Source organism: Myxine glutinosa, chromosome 4, assembly GCF_964187855.1.
Source record: "Myxine glutinosa chromosome 4, kmMyxGlut1.1, whole genome shotgun sequence".
In the NCBI taxonomy this organism is placed as follows: Eukaryota; Metazoa; Chordata; class Myxini; order Myxiniformes; family Myxinidae; genus Myxine; species Myxine glutinosa.
The window spans coordinates 71,311,717-71,333,913 of NC_136264.1; the positions used below are offsets into that span (position 1 = coordinate 71,311,717).

General features: G+C 41.2%; 1 protein-coding gene across 7 annotated transcripts in view; it reads right to left on the reverse strand.

Annotated features, from left to right (window-relative positions):
* The window catches only part of FCHSD2 (FCH and double SH3 domains 2), a 216,853-nt gene that overhangs the window by 18,659 nt on the left and 175,997 nt on the right, over window positions 1-22,197 (reverse strand). For 6 of the 7 annotated variants that reach the window (XM_068112522.2, XM_068112528.2, XM_068112526.2 and 3 more), the window contains 5 exons: window positions 17,418-17,501; window positions 16,774-16,942; window positions 11,155-11,444; window positions 3,105-3,213; window positions 1,154-1,221 (listed from right to left, as the gene is read on the reverse strand). In XM_068112522.2, coding sequence (XP_067968623.2) covers window positions 1,154-1,221; window positions 3,105-3,213; window positions 11,155-11,444; window positions 16,774-16,942; window positions 17,418-17,501 — 720 coding nt within the window. The remainder of the gene's footprint in view (window positions 1-1,153; window positions 1,222-3,104; window positions 3,214-11,154; window positions 11,445-16,773; window positions 16,943-17,417; window positions 17,502-22,197) is intronic. The other variant, XM_068112523.2, reaches the window with a different exon arrangement.

Here is a 22,197-nt window from a genome sequence, read left to right on the forward strand (position 1 = left end):
ATACGGGAATTATCAGAATCCAGATCCAGCCTATCAGTGGGATACAAAACAAACTGTTCAGCCTGGCGGTGGTATGCACTCGACTGAGTGCTGTTCTAGTTACTTTTGTTGTTAGAAGCAGCCATGCAATTACCTATTTTAACAAGGATATACACCTTAACAGGGATTTTGCCGAAGACGGAAAACCCCATTGGGGAGGGGGGGGGGGGGGGGGAGGAGGGGAAGAGGTTGGGCAAATGAAGTCGCCACAACCTCCATCATGTACTTATCCAATCTCGACCAAACTTGACAGGAGGACTGGTTGAGATTGGATAAGTAACGACCGAATATATCACGGTCAGACAGATACCAAATTGAGTATTTTGGTACGATTCCATTTACTGTCGTTTTGTGACCTTCAAAAATACCTTCTTCAGTTTTAATCTGCTCATTGTTGCTCCCTGCGTTAGTAAACATCTGACTCGCTATTTTAATATATTGATATGTTCTGTCCTGTGTGTAGTTGCTCTCACAGTTCTGATTATTTCACTGGCCAGTGTACCAAAAGAAGAACTTCCTTGGAATGTTACTGTTGAAACAATGTGGAATGGAAAAGCATTTATTTTAATCGAATAATTTGGTGTGAAAATAGTTTTTGATTGGGATTTGTAATTCTACAAAACTGAATGAAGTGTGAGCTAGATTTTCCTTTTTTTTATTACAGCTTTTTTGAATGGATGTTGTCATGAAACTGATGATCAAATATAAACCCATTATTAATTACCAGTAAATCATCATTGAATCTAAATGTGTTTCTCCACCTTCTTGCAGATGTTATAATTTATTTCTGCTCATGTTCTGTACCCAGACTCGTACATATTGTACATATTACAAATAAAGGTGCTAGATCAGAACCCTTGTGTATCCCCATCATCTCCTGTTGCCAAATGTAAGGTAGCCACTTTCAAGATAAATCTAGTACTTTCCTGAACTTTATTTTTGAAAAAACTACATTAAAATGGACTTTCCGTTACAGTTGAGTGTGCTCTTCTTTTTTTTATTTTTTGGAGAACAAACACGCGTACGCACACACACACACACACACACACACACACACACACACACACACACACACACACACACACACACACACTTTTCAAATTAATTGACTTACCGGCCTCAAGACTGGGCTTTTATCTGGCTCAGAACTGTGTGCTTGCCTGCTTCCATTGTCCACACCTGCTGGAAATGAGAGAGCAGGGGTGTCCATAAATTATGCTACACTAGAAGCCAAGAGGAAGACAAATATTGGAATAAAAAAACACATGTTCTAGAAAGTCGTTAAGAACTGTAATATGTATGTTGAAATGAAGAATAAATGCTTCCATTTCAAAATGCCTCCGTTACCACTTCCACCATCTCACATTCATCATAATTTAAACTTGTTGCCTTTAAGCAATTCCTTACTGCTCTTGCATTTCCGAATCCTATTTAGGAAAAGCATTCATTAAATTGGAAACCAACAAAATCACACTCTTGTTCAGGCAAAGAGCCTTAAGAACAGCCGTATTACATGCCCTTTTATCGAGTTTCGCATATCTTATGTCCAACGAGTTGAATAACAGTCTGGTGTTGGCTTAACTGCTAGCTAGGGTGCTGGCCTGGGATTCTGGGGTCCTGAGTTCAAATCCCAGTCGGTCGTTGAATTAACACCAGGTGGGGTTGACTCAGCCTGTCATCCTTCCAAGGTCGGCGAAATAAGTACCACCTTATTGGGATGAATGTGCCATTCGAGTATCCTGCATGGGAGTGACGCCCCGACCAGGATTGTGCCCAATATCCAAGAAACTACTTCGGCAGGCATATGCATCTGATGATGCAGGAGTGGTCATGATCATCATTATTGAGATGAATGGTTGTTAACATTACAGTGCCTAGTTTTTAGGCTCTTCACATTCCACACAATAAACATTGCTCTCGAGAGCTTCAGCTGATTCATACTGTGACCTCATCTATGAACCTCTGCTCCATACCATCAGTCATTTCCATGCCTTGTGAATCTATCAATACCTAGATATATTTTAGTGTTGGCTATTTTTCCCATTGAGGCACATAGCAGAGTTCCCATGGCTTAAAATGCTCACCACACTCTGCGCATCCTAAAGAGCATTCTTCTATCATGTTCCATTCTCCTCTGTGTTGATCTTCCCACCATCATTTACCAAATAACCTTTATCCATGGAAGCAAAGGTGGTTGGGGAATCTATAATGTTTAAATTCACCTCCCCTCTTCCACCAACTTCCCCTTTACCTTTCAAAGATAATTAATCAGTTCAGCATTTATAGCATGATTCTTCAAAGCATTTTAAGTGGCCCTCTCCACCCACCCACCTGCCTTGCATTTATTGAAAAGACGATAATGGCTACACACTTATGGCACTTGCTCTTTACTTTAAAAATAATCTTCCTGACTTGTGGATACTATCCTTTTCACGATCCTGCATCTGCCTCGGCCCCTGCATAGCACTGATGTCTTTTCGGAAGTTTTGTCCAGCCCACACTTCCATGCTTAAATGTCATGCGTTGCAATGCTTCTGCAGTTTTGCAAACTGCCAGTTGCTTGCACCTACTGTTATAACACTCAATCGCAATGCAAATAATTACTGTTATGCAATAGATTTTCCCAATCTTCTCTGCTTTGCATACATTATAATTTCTTATATATCATCATAATTTCTACTCAAAGCAAATGGACACTCAGGTGGTAAAACAAAGACTGATAGTCAAAGATATATCACAGAACCATGAACACAGCAACATAGGATGTAAGGAGAGCAAAGAGAAATACAATTCATGACAGCATTCCCATGTCACATGACCTCATGCCAAATAAGGCCCATCGGAACTGGCAACGGTGTAAAGGGAGAGGGCAGAAGTTGTGGTAGAAAAACAGATAATTTCGGAACCACCTGCTGTCTTGGCAGACATCAACTGGCCCCTGGTGTGCCACAAAGGCAGCTTTTTGAAGAGAAAATGAGGCTGAGAGAGGTGCAGAAATGTGGGCGGAAAGCTTCCAATTTTAAGGCCAACATGGATGAAAGGCAGGTGATCCCGTGCGCAATTACCGAGAAAAATAGAGGAGGGTCGGCCAGATCGGCCAGAGTCTCCCTGCAACTGCGGGCTTGAAGATCCACTGTGACTGGTTACTGAAGAAGTGACTTTTGAGGAATGGGCCTGCAAGAATATGAGAGGCAGAAAGAACGTCTCTTGGTATCACAATTAATCACCAAATTGAAAAACCGTTGAAGTTGAGCCACAAGTCAGTCCACACTGTTCGCAGCACTTATTTCTTTCTATAAGGCACGTGCCTAATGTTTGCCAATTCCAGATAGAAAATGAAATTCCTCCAAACTGATTCTCCTTGCAAATGTCCATTAATTTTTAATACATTTTAACAGCTGGAAGTTTATAATCTGGATGTTTTGAATAATTGAGGATAATCTGATACTGAAAATTGGCATGCAGCTGCTTCAAAGAGAATATGACCCTTTACCAGTCTTTCTCCCCATTAAAAAAAAATGTCACTCAAATACTGTCCATTAGCTGCCTGACTTGTTCGATAACTGAGGCCTGTCATATTAGAATATTAGAGCACTCAGTATTGAAAAATATCAAACAACATATTTTTGGAAAATTCTTACAACTCAAAGTTTGAAAATAAAATTAGGAATTTGGTGCTTAAAGGCAAAAATAACCAATATTTTATCCTGAATTTCATTATTTAAAGGGTTTAATTATGGAAATGTAGTTTCTGGATGAACTATACCTAAAAACTGCAATGAATTGTGCTTACTCACCATAAGCCTGTAAGCAAGGCAATTTTGTTGTCAAGGTGAGACAACTCACCATAAGCCTGTAAGCAATCAATTTTGCAGAAGGATATTTGTCACTCACAAATACTCTAATTTTTACATGGTCTGATAGCTCAGGAAAGTAAGGGCGACTTTTCACTGATATTTCTGAAAACATTAATTTAACTGTATAGGGTGGTTGATTTAACATTGATTTAACTGTATAGGGTGGTTTATTTAACATTGATTTAACTGTATAGGGTGGTTGATTTAACATTGATTTAACTGTATAGGGTGGTTGATTTTACATTGATTTAACTGTATAGGGTGGTTGATTTAACATTGATTTAACTGTATAGGGTGGTTGATTTTACATTGATTTAACTGTATAGGGTGGTTGATTTAACATTGATTTAACTGTATAGGGTGGTTGATTTAACATTGATTTAACTGTATAGGGTGGTTGATTTAACATTGATTTAACTGTATAGGGTGGTTGATTTAACATTGATTTAACTGTATAGGGTGGTTGATTTAACATTGATTTAACTGTATAGGGTGGTTGATTTTACATTGATTTAACTGTATAGGGTGGTTGATTTTACATTGATTTAACTGTATAGGGTGGTTGATTTTACATTGATTTAACTGTATATGGTGGTTGATTTTTTATTTTTTTATTTTTTTTTTGTATACAAGATCGAGGCTCGTGAAAGAGCGAACATTAATCACACAGAAAGACAAACAGACACATAAAACAAATAACATCGGGAGCGGTAGACAAGATGGGGAGAGAGGGGGAAGGACACAAACACAACATTTGAGAGCAGGGACCGAGGGACATGGAGACATCGAGAGATCTGTGGGAGGGAGAGGGCTTTGGGGGGGAGGCATGGGAAGGTGGGGGGGGGGGGGGGTGGGACAGGTATAAAACATATGGATGCTGCCAGGACTTCCAGGAAAGAAGTTGGAATTTCAAACAAGGTGGATCTGGGGTGAATTAGTGGGGGTAGAAAATATCAAGGTTTTGGATGGGGGAAGATAAGAGATGGTGGTGAACAGCTGTTTTAAAGACCTGGAGGGAGGAGTGGGATTGAAGGGAGTGTGGGAGTTTGTTCCAGAGGCGGGAGAAAAGAGGCATGAAAGAGTGAAGGTGAGCAGAGAGCCGAGATTTCGGCAGTTTAACCATCAGAGGGTTGCTGGCAGATCTTGTGCGACCTGTAGGAATATTTGGGGGACAGAGCACAGAGAGAGCTGGGGGAGCAAGGCCGGAGAGGAGTCGGTAGAAGACAGAAAGACCACCTACCTGGCTGCGGTGAGTGAGCGAAAAGCCCTCAGAGATAGCTTCATCGCGGGAGATTCCAATGATTCTGAAAGCTTTGGATTCAACAGCGTGAAGCCGAGCCAGGTGTGAGGCAGGAGCACCAGCCCATAGGGGAGAACAGTATTCCATTGAGCTGCGGATGAAAGCCTTGTATGTGGTGAGGAGCTCAGGTGTGCCTCGGAAGGACTTCGCACAACGGAGGATGCCCAGTCGGCGACTGGCTTTGGAGGCCAGCTTGGAAATGTGGTTTTCCCAAGAAAGATCATGGCAGATAGTGAGACCCAAAAGCTTGAGCGACAGAACTTCTTGGAGAGGATTGTTGAGAAAGTAGATGGGAGGGTTGTCCAGTCGATCTTTTCGGAGAGACATAGTAAGAGTGTGAGATTTGTCAGGATTGAAAGACATGTTCCACTTGTTTGACCAGTCTGTGATTTTGTCCAGGTCTTCAGAGAGTGAGGAGGCTGCAGACTGCCGATCTGAGGGAAGAGGAATGGAGCGGCAGAGAGTGGAGTCATCAGCAAAGAGATAGAGAGGATTTTCCAGAGAGTCGGAGAGATCATTGATAAAGACCAGAAAAAGCACAGGGCCCAGCACACTGCCTTGGGGAACTCCAGCCTGAACAGGAAGGGGAGATGAGAGAAATCCATTCAGGGCCACACGTTGACTACGACCAGAGAGGAAGTCCGCAAGCCATGCATGGCGATTTCCATGGATACCATAGGAGGAGAGTTTGGTGAGCAGAGCTGGGTGCCAGACCGTATCGAAGGCACGTGATATGTCAAGGGAGACAGCTCTGATTTCCTGTTTGGCATTGAGGACCTCCATCCATTGTTGAGACAGCAGTAGCAGCATGTCCAGAGTAGAGTGACCTGGTCTGAAACCAAATTGATGATCAGAGATCAAGCCATTGGAGAAGAGGAAAGATTTCATATCCGAAGCAATGATGGATTCCATGACTTTGCTGATAATTGGGAGCAGGCTGATTGGTCTGTAGTTGCAAGGATCTGTTTTTGCACCTTTTTTGTGTAAAGCGGTAATGTTTGCTGATTTCCAGGATGCTGGCAGACGACCTTGAGCAAAAGATAGGGTGAAAAGAACAGAGAGAGGGTGAGATAGAGCGGCAGAGCAGGATTTTAGGACCCGTGGGCTGATGCCGTCTGGTCCAGTTGCAGAATCAGAGTCGAGGATTGACAAAAACTCCTCCACCTTGTCAGGAGAGAAGGACACAGAGTCCAGGAGCAGTTGGGTTCGACTGGGAAAGGTGGGAACAGAGAGAGATGGGTTTGGTACTAAGGATTTTGAGGCAAACACAGAGTTGAGGCATTCGGCTTTGTCACGTGCGATGTCAACTGTGTGGCCATTTGAGGTAAGGGAGGGGATGGAGGGGGAACAAACACCAGAAACGGATTTGACCAGACGCCACCAGGATTTGGAGGAAGGAGACAGGTTTGAGAGTTCATTCTTGAGTGAGGAGAGGTAGTGCTTCTTGGCACTCCTGAGGGTAGACACACACTTGTTCCGAGCTTGGTGGAAGGAACTGAGATTGCCTTCAGTTGGATTAGCCTTCCAAGAGGCAAAGGCAAGTTGTTTCAGGGCAACTGCCTCACCACAAGATTCAGTGTACCATGGACGGGAGGAAGGGTAAGACAACTGAAGGCGAGATGGGATAAATCTGTGCATGAGAGAGATCAGTTTGCTTTGGAAGAATTCCCAGGAAGAATTGATGTCAGAGGCAGTGGAGATGGGAGACCAATCCAGACGATTGATGGCTGCTTGAAGACCGTCCCAGTCTGCCTGAGTGAAATGCCAGACTCGTCGACGCTGAGGAGGCTCTCTGAGAATGGCCAGAGAGATGTCCACTTTGACAAGCACATGATCAGAAGAACCGATTGGAGCAGAAGAAGAGCAGCAGACATTAGCAGGGAAGTTTGTCATAACCAAGTCTAGAAGAGAAGATACTCCATTGGCTGAGATCCGGGTCGGGAAATTGACAGATTGTGTCAATCCCAGTGAGTCACAGAAGTCCTTTGCTGAGGTGCCATGACTGGTGAGAGAGGAACCCACACCCAACCAGGTGGCATGATGACAGTTGAAGTCACCACATATGAGGAAGAGAGAGTTGGGATGAGTGGATAGAAGTTGGTCCATGTTGTCAGACAGTGAAATGTAGATGGAGTCATCACTGTTTGGGGGACGGTACAGAACACATATGAACAAAAGGTGGGAGTGGAGAGGAAGCCGTAGCCAGAGGTGCTCCTGGGGGTGAGGAGGAGAGAGGGCAGTGCAAGGAGAGTGAGGAAGAGAGTTTTTGATAAAGATAGCCACCCCACCACCAGGCCGAGGCTCAGGTCTATCATACCGGAGGAGGGAGTAACCAGGAAGAGATATTAAGGAATCAGAGACATCTTGAAGGAGGAAAGTCTCTGTTAAGCAGATCAAGTCTGGATTGTCAGAAGCAACCTGTATGGAGAGATCAGTCAGGTTTGAGCGAAGGCCCCGGATGTTTGAGTTCCATACCGTTAATGAAGAGAGATTTTACATTGATTTAACTGTATAGGGTGGTTGATTTTACATTGATTTAACAGTATAGGGTGGTTGATTTAACATTGATTTAACTGTATAGGGTGGTTTATTTAACATTGATTTAACTGTATAGGGTGGTTGATTTAACATTGATTTAACTGTATAGGGTGGTTGATTTTACATTGATTTAACTGTATAGGGTGGTTGATTTTACATTGATTTAACTGTATAGGGTGGTTGATTTTACATTGATTTAACTGTATATGGTGGTTGATTTAACGGTATCGGGTGGTTGTCCGGAGATATGACCTTAAGCACGGTACTTCTTTCAGTTTGAATTAACCTGTGCGTTATATAAGGGAGAAATAACAAATTGATGGTTCGCCAAAGGTCCAAATAATTTTGTTACCCTCTCCATTTTATTTTATTACTATTTATTAGTATTTTATTTTATATTTTTATTTATTTATTTTTTATTTACTGGTATTTGTACTAGTATTTTATTTTCATTTATTTACGAGTACTCTTTCCAGTATGTAACATTAGTACAGGCCCATCTTGACTGCTGTTTCTCAAAATATTGACCGTTATTGTAATGTAGTTTTAAAAGACATTTCACCCAAAATGCATAAAATTGTTTTGTTTTATTCATCTGTTGCTGATCTAAAATCTATATTTGACAGAGCCTAAAAATCCAAAAAATTATAGCCATGAAATCAAAAGGATATCAAGGGATCTTTCATCTTCACAATTAGCTAGGCAAATGCAGTTGTCCCCTGTATTCCGCTTATTAGATGAGAAGGCAGTATATTGGATCAGTTGGATCTAATTCCATTCGACCTCAAGACTAAACAGCTCAGATATAAGCATGTTATTGCTGACCGATCTTTGGGATGCATTTGGTAGTAGCATTACAAGATTCATATTTACATATTTTAACCTGGGACTCAAAATACATTTAAACTACAATGTTTAACAAATCAACATTGCAAACCACTAGGGCATGCCCGTACTATATATATATCTAAAATTATATCCCCCCCCCCCTCTATTTACATGAAATGGTTTGGTCCATTCGCAAAGCCAAAGCGAACGGCTTGCGAGTACGGTGACAATCCCCCCCCTCTATTTACATGAAATGGTTTGGTCCAAAGCGAACGGCTTGCGAGTACGGTGACAATCCCCCCCCTCTATTTACATGAAATGGTTTGGTCCAAAGCGAACGGCTTGTGGAGTTTGGTAAAGAAATCGCCATAGCTCGGTAACTACTTGTCCGATTAATATGAAACCTTGAAAAGGCACATCCTCGGGTCCCCAGCAATATACCTGGCAAGTTTAAAGTATATCGGACCCGTGGTTGTCGAGAAACAGTGGTCGCATACACACAGACACACACACACAGACACACAGAGATTACTGGAATTATAGATAGATGAAAGTAAAAAATATCATTCACGATTGCTTTTTTTGGTAGTCTACTTTGAGCCATGTCATTGAAAAACAAGAAATTGATAAATCGCAGCCATATAATTGTGTCCCCAAACTTGAAACTTTATTTCCACTTTCAAAAATAATAATGGCAATTCATTGCTTGTATTACCCAAATTATAAAGGTAAATCATTCCAACAACTCAAATGACCCCATTCCCAAGCACTCCCCTTTTCCAGGTTATTGTGATTTTCCTACCCTCATCCTCACCTATCTTCATTTGTTCGTTGTCGGTTGATTTGTTCCTTTTCTCTTTCATCTCCACTCTCCCCTTCCTCTTATTGTTGTGTTTCATTCAGCTTGTGTGCAGATTGTTCACCCCCATTTGTCCCCTTGATCTCACTCTCACTTCTACTCTGTGTTCGTGTTTCCCCTTTCCATTTTGTTCACTTCCATTCTTCTCCAACTCAGCCACGAGCATCAATAACATATGCAGAAATCCTCATACGACGATCAATTTGAATGCAAATAATCTACCAGTCCAGAAATTCATCTTTTGGAAATTTCTTGGGATTGGAATATTGAACCTTCTTGGCATTTCAGAAGTAACTAGAATGGCACTTGGTAGAGCGCATACCTCCACCAGGCTGACCAATTTACGTTTTGTATCACACTGATGGGCCAGATCTGCATCTGGATGGAAAAAATCTAATCAGCTTGTTCTTGTCACCGACCCAACTCATCCACCAAGTTTTGTCATAATCTGTCCATAACTTTTTGAGATATCGTGCTATATATCGTTTTTGACCCAATCTCTCAGTGGTGAAGATTCACTTTTAAAATTCCAGTATCTGGATCCGGATCTTCACCAAAATCTCATTGTTTTGTCCTTGTCACATGCCCGACCTCTGCACCAAATTTTGGCCGAATCTGTCCACAACCTTTTGATATATCCTGCTCACAGACAACCAGATAGACAAACCAGACAGGGGTGAAACCATAACCTCCATCCACCTTCGGTGGAGTAAGTAAAAATAGAAAAATTATCATATCCAGATCCGGATCCGGATCTTCACCAAAATCTAATTAATTAATTAATGTCACACACCCAACCTGTCCACCAACTTCCGTCCAAATCCATCAACATTTCGAGACAATTGTGCTGTACTGTATATCGTTTCTGGCCTTATCTCGCAATGATGAAGAATCACTTTAAAATATTCTCGGATCAGAATCTTCACCAAAATTGAAACAATTTGTCCGTGTCAGACATTCAACCTGGCCACCAAGTTTCATTCAAATCCGTCCATAATGTTTTGAGATATCCTGCTCACTGACAAACAAAACAAACAAACACCACAGGGGTGAAAACATAACCTCCGTCCATCTTCGGTGCAATTCAATGACGATATAATGACATAACCTAAACAATGACAAAAATTGTATTTTTATGTTGCACGTCTTATGTAATAGAACGATTAGTTAGATTTTTGCAAATATCGAAATAGCTGTTGCAGAGATACAGCAATTTAATTAATGAAGAGGAAGAACCTTTGCACCGGAAAGTTTTATTGATAATATTGATCGATAGATATTTATCGATTATCATCCCGTTCCGTGACTGGACTAATTGCTCCCACAAGTACAGTGGTGAATGAAACGGTCATATCGCTATTTTAGAGAGCATTTTCAAAGCATGTTCCTTTTTAAGTTATGTATCACAGTAATATATTTGGAAGGATACAGTGGCATGTGTAAGATAGTAAGTACTTATACAGAGACAAAATTCATATTCACTCATCAATATCATAACCGAGCAATATAACTGGGTATGTACCAGAAAAATATGCCATTATGACAAATTATGAAGTCAAATATCAGTTTATAAATACTACAGCTGACTCCCTGATGCATGTGCCTTTACATTTTCAAAACAATTACAGTAGTAAATTATAAATATGATGACATAACAGCAAGATTATAACTTACTCCTGTCATACTATAAAAGACTCAATTTCCAAGGTCAGCATGATTTTGGCAGAACTCACCATCATCCCAGACATTGGCGACATTCCTCTGCTGCTTCCCCATCTGTCACAGGAAGGCAGAGGACTTGAACTCTGACCAAATGCTGCTGCACCCACAATACCACTACCACTCAGCTCCTCCACCATGATTGAGGGGAAAACACCCACGCGTCCATTGAACTCTCCATGCCAGAAACCGTCATCGACTCCACCTGTGCCTTTCTGGAGAATGCGCAGCACAGCTCCTTCTGAGAATGATAACTCCTCGTTCGTTTGTCCATTGTAGTCATACAGTGCACGGGCCAAGCATACTGCCAAAAGAGGAAAGAATGGGGAGAAGAAGATGGAAAGATGGATGAAGTTGGAAAAGGGTCCAACAAAAGAGAGAAGGCCAACAATGGAGTATGAGGAAGTTAAGCCCAGATACTATTATTTTAAAGCACAGATTTGACTGGGCATATTTGGTGTTCAAATCTGAGCACAAACTCATGATGCTGGCATACCAGGTTAAAATGTTACATCTATATTGATTTGTACATTGCCTATTTGTCTTTGAGGTGTTAGGTCTTGTCTACCTAACACGTCAATCCTAAACTGTTGTCATGTCCAGCTTCGCTGGTCAGGACACCTCACACACATGGAAGACCATAAAATCCCAAGAGCGCTTTTCTATGAAGAACTTAAATTTGGTAAACAGTCACGTGGTGGACAAAGAAAGCGCTATAAGGAGGTCCTTAAGTCTACACTGAAGTCTTGTGCCATCCCAGTTGTCACCTGGGAACATCAGCCCACAAACAGGTCAGCTTGGCGTAACATCTGCCGCAAAGACCTGGACCACTTTGAATGTAGGAAACTTGCTATCGAGAAACAGCGAAGGCAAGAAAGGAAAACCTGCCAACATCCATCTCCGCAAGGACCAGTCTATACCTGCGATGTTTGTGGTAGATGATGTGAGTCCCGCATTAGACTACACAGACATCACACAATGCACAATGCTTAGTGAGCACACCAACGAAGGGAAGAGATTCGTCGAAAACCACAACTCACACCATCACCATCACTTGTCTTTGCAGTTAAAGTACATTGAGGGTACTAAGTTGAATATACAAAATCTGGGCTCAAGGAAGTTCCTTGTCCCACATTGTTTAATTTTTATGGTGTAGCCCATAGGGCAAAGCCGTCTAGAACAGAGTTCGTCTGTCCGTATGTCCCCTCAAACATATACCAATCAGAGCTGAGGATCTGGTCACATGACAGGGTGATGTGATTACATCTGATGTCATTACGGCGTACAATGGCTGACTCCGCACACCGCCATTTTAATTCCAATTTCGTTCAGGCCGAACATATCGTCGAACCTGTCATATATCACAATGGCCATGCTCTACCTTTACGTTTTTCATTCAGTGTGAAACTCAAACAAACCGATTGTTAAAATGATCATCAAATATCGAAAGCATCGGCGTTACGTCTCTTCCAACAATATGGTACATTTGGCCTTAGGCTTCATGCCTCACCTTCGGGCCGTTTCAGGCAAATTAAGCCCAGGTTTCTTAATACAGTGGTGTATTGTTTCAGTCGTATCGTTTTCGTAATAATAATAATAATAATATAGTAAATATAACCACACCACTTTAATCCGAATCCGAATAAATATAACCACAACACCTTTAATTTAATCCATGAATGGAAAGTTAATGGATTGAAGTGGTGTATGGTTCATGAATCAATGATAACGCGGAAGTAAGGAATTAGCCTCGGTTTTTTAAATTTATAGCAATATCATTTTCTTAATAATGATAATGTAACGTTCATATTATAATAAACTAGCAGAAGTACCCGGCATTGCCGGGCGGGGGAGGGGAGGAGGAGGGGAGGGGAACGGGGGCGGGGGGGAGCGAGCCCCTTGGCAAAGCGAGCGATTTTTTTTTTCATAGCGTCATAACGTCATAGCGTTCATAGCGTTCATAGCGTTTCATAGCGTCATAGCGATTTTTTTTTTCATAGCGTCATAGCGTCATAGCGTTCCTAGCGTCATAGCGTTCCTAGCGTCATATCGTTCATAGCGTCATAGCGTTTCATAGCGTCATAGCGATTTTTTTTTTCATAGCGGTCATAGCGTCATAGCGATTTTTTTTTTCATAGCGTCATAGCGTTCATAGCGTCATAGCGTCATCACGTGATCGCTCTGAGCGAATCAGCGCCCACCTGCTCTGATTCCGTTGATTCCGTGCGCTGAAATGCGCTGAGGTAAATATGAATAAAAAATATGGATCGTCAAATATTTTGAGTTCGGCCATGTTCGTCCCAGGCTCAATGGCCATGTCTATGCCAAATATCAAGCACGTAAGCCTCTCCGTTTAGGAGTCTATCGGTAACATTACACACACACACACACACACACACAAACTGTGTTTTATATATATATATATATATGTAATTGTAACATGAATCCCTTCGTAGTGACTGCAAAGTTACTAGAGGTTAAAATATATCTTCTATATATTAAAGGAGCGGCAGTGTTGTGTCACACTACGTCATTACGTCTATCTTCAACTAAGGTATCAAACCAGCTCGGCTACGCCGCTGTTAGACTTTCGGTCTTGTTTTTATACAAGATTTGTTTCAAACACCAGACTCGGTGGTGTAGTGGTTAGAGTGTCCGCTCTGAATCAGGAAGGTTGGCGGCTTGGCCGAGTTATATGAAAGATTTCAAATATGTTATGTGCTGCTTCCTTGCTTGACGCTCAACATTTAAAACGACAGAGCACAGAGAAGCAATCATAAGTTCGCAATACTAGTGCAGGCTTTGACGGCCCAATGACCTCCCCTCCTGTGATGGAGTTCCTTGTAAGAGAACTCATTATTATTCATATCCTCCATGATGCTGTTAAAGTTACAGGAAAAAAACACTCATGGAAGACAAACAATCAGATGAAGACAACAGATGACTGAAATAAAATAGGGAGGAAAAACAAAATTTCCACACAAAGTAGCGCAGCGGAAACAACAATCTTTCCCACAAACAAAAAGCAATTCCTTCTGAAAGACAGATTTTTACCTCCACCACCAAAGGTGGATGGAGGTTATGCTTTCACCCCTGTCTGTCTGTCTGTCTGTCCGTTTGTGAACAAAATATCTCAAAACGCTGTGGACGGATTCGGACGAAATTCGGCAGGGATGTAGCGTATGTGACAAGGACGAAATGATAAGATTTTGGTGAAGATCCGGATTCTGATCCGGCTACTAGAATTTTAAAAGTGATTCTTCACCATTGGGAGATAGGGCCAAAAACGATACATAGCAGGATATCTCAAAAGGTTGAGGACGGATTTGGACGAAACTTGATGAGCCGCTTGGGTGTCTGACAAGGACGATTCGATTCGATTTTGGTGAAGATCTGAATATGGATTCGTAGATGAGAATTATTTAGTTTTTTTAAAAGTGATTTTTCATGATTGGGAGATAGGGCCAAAATCTATACATAGCAGGATATCTCAAAAAGTTATGGATGGATTTGGACAAAACTTTGTGGACAGGTCAATTTGTGTGACAATGAATAATCGATTCAATTCTGGTGAAGATCCGGATCCGGATCCAGCTAGTAGAATTTTTAAAGTGATTCTTCACCATTGAATGATATGGCCAACCAGGCGGAGGTATGCTCTCTACGGAGTGACGTTCTAGTATTCCAATTAATTTTGCATTATGGCCGACGAGGAGTGCTGTGAGCAGCTGACATCACATGGGATGATGAACTCAAGTCCTGCTGGCCCGATATGTAAGATGCAGGTTGCACGAAAGAAGATGGCGAATGCTACAGAGAGCATGGAATTGGTCAGTAAGAATTTGAGCATTCCCCATCTTGACTCGGAATCCTTTGAGGATTTTGATGTTAATTGCAAGGAAACGAGGTGGGGTAATGTTAATCGTGCCAGGTGCATGCAAATACAGACGCAGCCATACTCTGGGGGGACTCCGTGCAAATGCCATGTGATCTGTATTGGGTCAGTAATATAGTCATGCAAATTAACAAACAAAATCAACATATTCACTTATATGAATTAATCCCAGGTATTTCATGGGCAAATTGTAAAAACATTTGGTATAATTCCCTGTGTTTAATATTCCAGTCTTACAATTATAATTTGAAAAAACAATGATTAGCTTGTCCCCTGCACAACAGGAGACGTGGTTTTGTAATCACTTCTGTGTGTGTGTGTGTGTGTGTGTGTGTGTGTGTGTTTGTCTGTCTGTCTGTCTGTCTGTCTGTCCGGGTTGTAAGTTTTTACCATTTGAGCTATTGTCATCAAATTTTCAACCAAGCTTTACTGTGAAAATGTGGAAAAGTAAAATTAATAATTTTGTCAAACGGTCAAAAGGTTAAAGGACAGCATCACCTAAAATCATCAATTTTCATCCAATTGACCTGAAATTTTAATACACCATTTGAGTTTAGTCATCAAATTTTCTACAAAGCTTTATGATAATATGGAGAAGTTAAATTAATAATTTGGTCAAAAGGTCAAAGGTCAAGGTTGCGTAAAATCACCAATTTTCACCCGATTGACCTGACATGTCGTGATTTGCATACCGGGTCACTGAATTGGTTCACTAATCAAAAGATAGGAGTCGATTGTTTTTTTAGATCACAAGATCAAAGGTCAAGGTTGCATAAAATCATCAGTTTTCATTCAGTTGACCTCAAATTTTAAGAATTTGCATAATGGGTCACAGAATTGGTTCACCAATCAAAAGCTAGAAGCTGATTTTTTTTTTTTAGATCTCAAGCTGAAAGGTCAAGACTGCATGAAATCATAAATTTCCATTTTGTATCTATTGTTAAACTGTTTTAGTTATTTTGAGCATAAGGGATAAGAAGAAGAAGAAGAAGAAGACGTCTGAATACAAACCGATGCAGACGGGCTTTGCATTTTCAGATGCTTTCTAGTTTCACTTTGTTTTTGATTCCTCGGAAATGGATTCAGCAAATCATTCCTCTAGAAAATCAGAGAATGTGATAAATGTAACAGAAGTCAGATGTTCTTCAACACTTTTGGTGAATTGGCGGGGACTGAATCTCACCATCTTGATGCCTCTCGTATTGTACGTGCATGCCCTTCCATTCGATCCCCAACTATGAACAAAAATGGAACTTCAAAGCTCCAGAAAAACAACGTTAGAGTGAGGTCTTACTCCATGCAGTGCTGGGTGTGGGAATATGAATGATTTAATTAACGTCATGTGTGAACGAATGGCAGGCAATTCAAAAACATGTTTCTAACAAAGTAAGTGTTTCTTGATAGTATTAGTGATGATGCTGGAGGTTATAGCTGATGTTGTATATGTTGTGTACAAGAATATCTAATTTCTGAAGATCTAAAGATCTGGGTGAAGGAAGTGCAAATTAAATTTGATATTCTTATGACTAAATAGTACCAAAACTATCTTCCAACAGTCTTTTGCTACGATTAAAGGTTAACACCAAAAACGTCAACTTCTCATTGCTTCCCATCCACACACAGAAACGTAATTCAAAACCACACAGAAACGAACACAAAAATTGAGATCACAGAAACAGAAAGAAATAAAACTTTACACACAAACACACACATAAGGGGAAGAAGCCACGTGGCATACCCCCGAAGTCCTCGGCTGGAGGCGAAGGCAATGCAATCTCGGGCTCGATGGAATTGCACGATGAATGTGACAGACCATCCGCTGAAGGGCTCATGGTCAATCCACCTGGCTCGGGAAATTGCAGATACTTCTCCGGCACATAACCCACGTTTCCTGCTGCATCTCGAGCCTGTCACAGAATCCCCCCCCCCAACAACCAAGCATAAACAATTCATGCGAGATATTAGTTACAGTCACATGCTCACCATTATAGTCCAATACAAATTGGCTGAATAAGGAATTCACTTGCGAAAAAGTAGATCTGTGATAGAAAAGTAGAGGTGTCAAAAGTGATATACCATATACATCTCAGAAGTCTTCCGTCAATTTCAGTCTTTTTTTATTTGTTTATTTTGCTTTTTATCTTTCGGTCTTACATCTTCCGAACAACCCAAGGCTTTCAATAAAAGGGTTGAAGCCTATATTTAGCAACACCAACAAAAATTACTATTTGTACTGTTTTTTTTTTAATCAACCCTAAAAAGCTTGAACCCATAATCATTGAATTTCAAAAAGGTTATATCCTATACGTTAAAAAAACAACATTTGTCATCTTTTCACAGCATTAGATCCCCCATTCAATTTGTTTTTGGTGTGTCACTTACCTTAACCCAATCCTCCATATCTCCATCCTCAATGACCTCCAAGATGTCATCTTTATCAATGGTCAGCTCATCGGGTTGGTTAGCCTAAAAGGAACAGACAAGTCGCAATGTCTTCCCAATAACGAAAACACATCAGCTAAATTTGCATACTCTGCCAGCACCCCTCATGATCCCAAGAAACTGCTGCAGCAGCACCAATGCCCTGTAATGAGAATGATTACAATATATTGTTACGGTTTCCGCGAGCGACCATCCTGCCCTTACCAAGGGGAGATTAAGCCCCTTGTTCTTTTTGGGTCGGCGCAACCACGAGATTTGAATCGCCACTCCCGGGCAGACGCAGGACAGGGTTTCGGGACAATTCTCGCACGTACCTAAATACCTACGCCGCCGCGGAAGCGGGGATCAAGTCTCGCACGAACCACGCGTAATTTGAGTACGTCTGAGCGGATGGCGTACCACATGGTCCGTGCAATTACCTTAGTATTGGAACCCGATTAGAGAAATATAATTCGTACCACGCTTAGTCAATAGATGGAAATGACGGGAACGATCGAATGGAAGGAAGAACACAGGTTTATTTACAGCTGTATAAGTCGAAGAGACACAGAGCAGACACTTAAGCAGTCTTAGCTTATTCCCCAGACATGGGCCCGTTCACACTCACAGGGGGATATGAAGGAAGGAAATGTTCATGCGCTGAATGCGCTGGCTCCGTTGTTCAGGAACAGCTTCGCCGGGCGTGGCCCTCCGCGGTCACAGCACGTCCCTCGATGAAAGCAGGCAGGCAGGCGGGAGGGATCCTTGCGGCATGTATCTCGAACAAAGGCAGGCAGGCCAATATGCGCGTCTCTCGCCCAGCTCGGCGATTCCTCACAGAGCGATTAATCAACGGCGCGCTTTCACTCGCATAACTCAATAGAGGATTTGCCTCAAGCTCAACCGAGCGTTCAACTTGTTCAAGCGCCTCTCCCCTCAAAACTGCTTGACTTGTTTCAATGCACCTCTCCTAAGAACTGCTTGACTTGTTTCAACGCACCTCTCCTCAGAACTTGTTCAAGTGCCTCTCTCCTCAAAACTGCTTGACTTGTTTCAATGCACCTCTCCTCAGAACTGAGGTGGGGGCTGTGCGCAAAGGGTTATATTGCCACGCCCTTAGCCCGCATCGAATGTTCCAAACCACGCCTTTGCCACAGTCGTAAGCCACTCCCCTCGAGCCCTGATTGGCGGCTCGCGCTTACCGTCGGCTCCTCCTCCGCCTTCCTTCGGCCTGCCTCGACTTGTCAGGCCGGCCTCGTGTTAATTTGCACCAAAAACCAAAGCATCGAGGCGGCATAAAGCAATGGAAGGGGACCTAACTCTCATTATTCTACTCAACGCAAAACTACACATAGGAAAGGTCTATGCTTACACTTACTAAGACATAACTGATCTTAAACGAGGCTACATGTTGTAGTGTGACTAACTATGAGGGGGAAATTAACCTTTTATTGCAAAAACACAAAACCGCAACAATATATATATAAATATATATATATATATATATATATATATATATATATATATATATATATATATATATATATATATATAATATATATATATATAATATATATATATATATATATATATATATATATATATATATATATATATATATATATATATATATATATATATATATATATATATATAATATATACAGTCACGTGAAAAAGTAAGTACACCCCATGTAAAGTTTTGACTTTTTCAACATATTTCAACATACAGCTATTTGATCTTCATTTCAACAATATTGATAGATAAAGGTGATATAATATAACAAATGTCATGAAACATTTACATTTTGTAGTCCATTGTATAATTTAAATAAACATAAATGCAAATTTCGCATGTAACTAGATGTAACATGCATGTAACATGTAACATGCATGTAACATGTAACTAGTAACTGATATATATTTATATATTTATATATTCCCTTTTTTTAAGACCATTTTCCCTGCAAGAGCAGGGGTTAGCCTTGCGGGCCCCATGATAATTATCATGGTTCCCTTTTTGAGGCAATGTTTTTATGGCCGGATGCCCTTCCTGATGGGTGTACCTATTGATGGGTGTACCTATCGCCTCTTGCCACACACAGAGATAGGGTGTACCTATTCTAAACCGGGGTACACACCGGCACATTCATCCCAGCCAGCTGGTACTCAATTTTTCCGACCTCAGAAGGATGACAGGTTGAGTCAACCCCCCTGGCGTTAATTCAACGATCGACCGGGATTCGAGCTCAGGATCCTTCGGATCCCAAGCCAGCATCCTAACAGCTAAGCTAACACCAGGCTTATGTCATGAGAATGGTTCATCTCATCTAATCTCATGAAGGTGTAATCCGCATGTGATCGACTGTTCTAGTGCAACCAGCAAGGAATTTCGACTGGACTTCAACTGCATCAAGATGTAAGTGATATGAGTTGGGCCACAGTGATCATTTGCGATTGCTGACACTTCACTCCAACAAATCGAGAATTTGAAGCATCTCGGTTGCTCGGTCTCAATATCATGCAGTGTTTTGATTTTACTGAGAGTCACATTAAATTTACTTATTCAGCTTCCAGATGCATGCATGATCACATCTTTAGTGATAAGGACCTAACAGTAGCCACAAAGCTTCTCATATACAAGCAATGAATTGTGGCAGTATTACTTTGTGGAGGCGAGACGTGGACATTGTATCAGCACAATATCAGAAGTTTTATGTAAGTTTCAATAAACACATCTCCACCATATCTCGCATGCCGAGTTTGAGTATTGCCTAATAAACGATACCATCCTCAATGGTTATCAATGCGAGGATGTGGGTTACTTGATCACTCGCAGTCAGCTATGCTGTGCAGTACCGTGCCTTCAGAATTCACACCCCCTGACTTTTTCACATTTTGTTGTGTTACAGCTTGAATTTAAAATGTGTTAAATTGAGATTTTTTGTTTCTGATCTACACATTATACCGCATAATGTAAAGTGGAACATTTTTTTAGAATTCTTTCGAAAATAATTAAAAGTGAAAAGCTGAAATGTCTTGAGTCAATAAGTATTCAACCCCTTTGCTATGACACTCCAAATTAAACTCAGGTGCATCCGATTTCCTTTGACCATCCTTCAGATGTCTCTACAACTTGATTGGAGTCCACTTTGGCCAATTCAACTGGTTGGACAAGATTTAGAAAGAAACACACCTTTCCATATAAGGCCCCACAGTTGACAGTGCAGGTCAGAGCAGAATCTCTACCATGAAGTCAAAGGAACTGACTGTAGAACTCTGAAATATAATTGTAGGGACGAATAGATCTGGGGAGGGTATAAAACAATTTCCAGGGTTTTGAAAGTTCCCAAGAGCACAGTGAGCTCCATCATTGGGAACTGGAAAGAATATGGAACTACCCAGACTCTTCCTAGAGCTGGCCGTCTGACCAAAATGAGCAACAAGGAAAGAAGGACCTTGGTCAGGGAGGTGACCAAGAACGCAAGGACCACTCTCACAGAACTACAGAGTTCCTTGGCTGAGATGGGAGAACCTGCTGGAAGGACAACTGTCTCTGCAGCACTTCGCAAATCTAGGCTTATGTGAGAGCGGCCAGATAGAAGCCACTCCTGAGAAAAAGGCACATGACAACATGCCTGGTGTTTGCAAAAAGGTATGTGAAAGATTCTGAGAGCATAAGGCAAAATATTATGTGGTCTGATGAGACGGATATTGAACTCACAAGGCTGAATGCAAAGTGCTACATCTGGCAGAAACAGAGCACAGCTCATCACTCATGTAACATCATCCCTACATCATGTAATGTAGGGATGTAAGCATGGTGGTGGCAGCCAAAGCAACACTGGAATGGCTTCAGAACAAGAATGTGAAAGGCCTTGAGTGGCCCAGCAAAGCCAAGCCTTGAATTCCATTGAGAATCTGTGGAAACACTTAAAGATTGCTGTTCACTGACGCTCCCCATCCAGCTTGACAGAGTTTGAGCAAATCTGCAAAGAAGAATGAGGGAAACTCCCCAAATACAGATGTGCAAAGCTGATGCAGACATACACAAGACGACGTAAAGCTGTAATCACTGCCAAAGGCGCTTCTACAAAGTAATGACTCAGGGGGTTGAATACTTATGGAAATTAGATATTTATGTATTCCATTTTAAATTAATTTGTAAATATTTCTGAAAAAAATTCCACTTGACATTATGTGGTATTATGTGTAGATCAGTAACAAACTAGAAGGGCACCCTTCAATGTAGCTACGTCGACCGATATGCCTCCACCCACATTATTACATCATTATACATACTTGTACAAAGTTTGATTTAAATCTCTTCAGCTCTTCTCAAGTATCACATTTTTATCTGACATGACCTCTGTCTGACCTTTGATGTCGAAATCTAATCAGTTCATCTTTCCATCATAATATATACTTGTACCACGTTTGGTCAAAATCCCATCACTGGTTCACAAGTTATCTCGGTAGCAGAATTTTTATCTAACAGGACGACTCACCTTTGACCTCTTGACCACATATTCTCATCAGTTCATCTTTACGTCATTATACATAATTGTACCAGTTTGACATAGTTCCTTTCAGCCGTTCTTAAGTTATCGCAGTTATGAAAACCTATTACAGACTCTGACCTTTGACCTCTTGACCCCAAAATCTAACCAGTTCATCTTTATATCATTATACATACCTGTATCAAGTTTGACTTAGATCCCTTCAGCCGCTCTTAACTTATT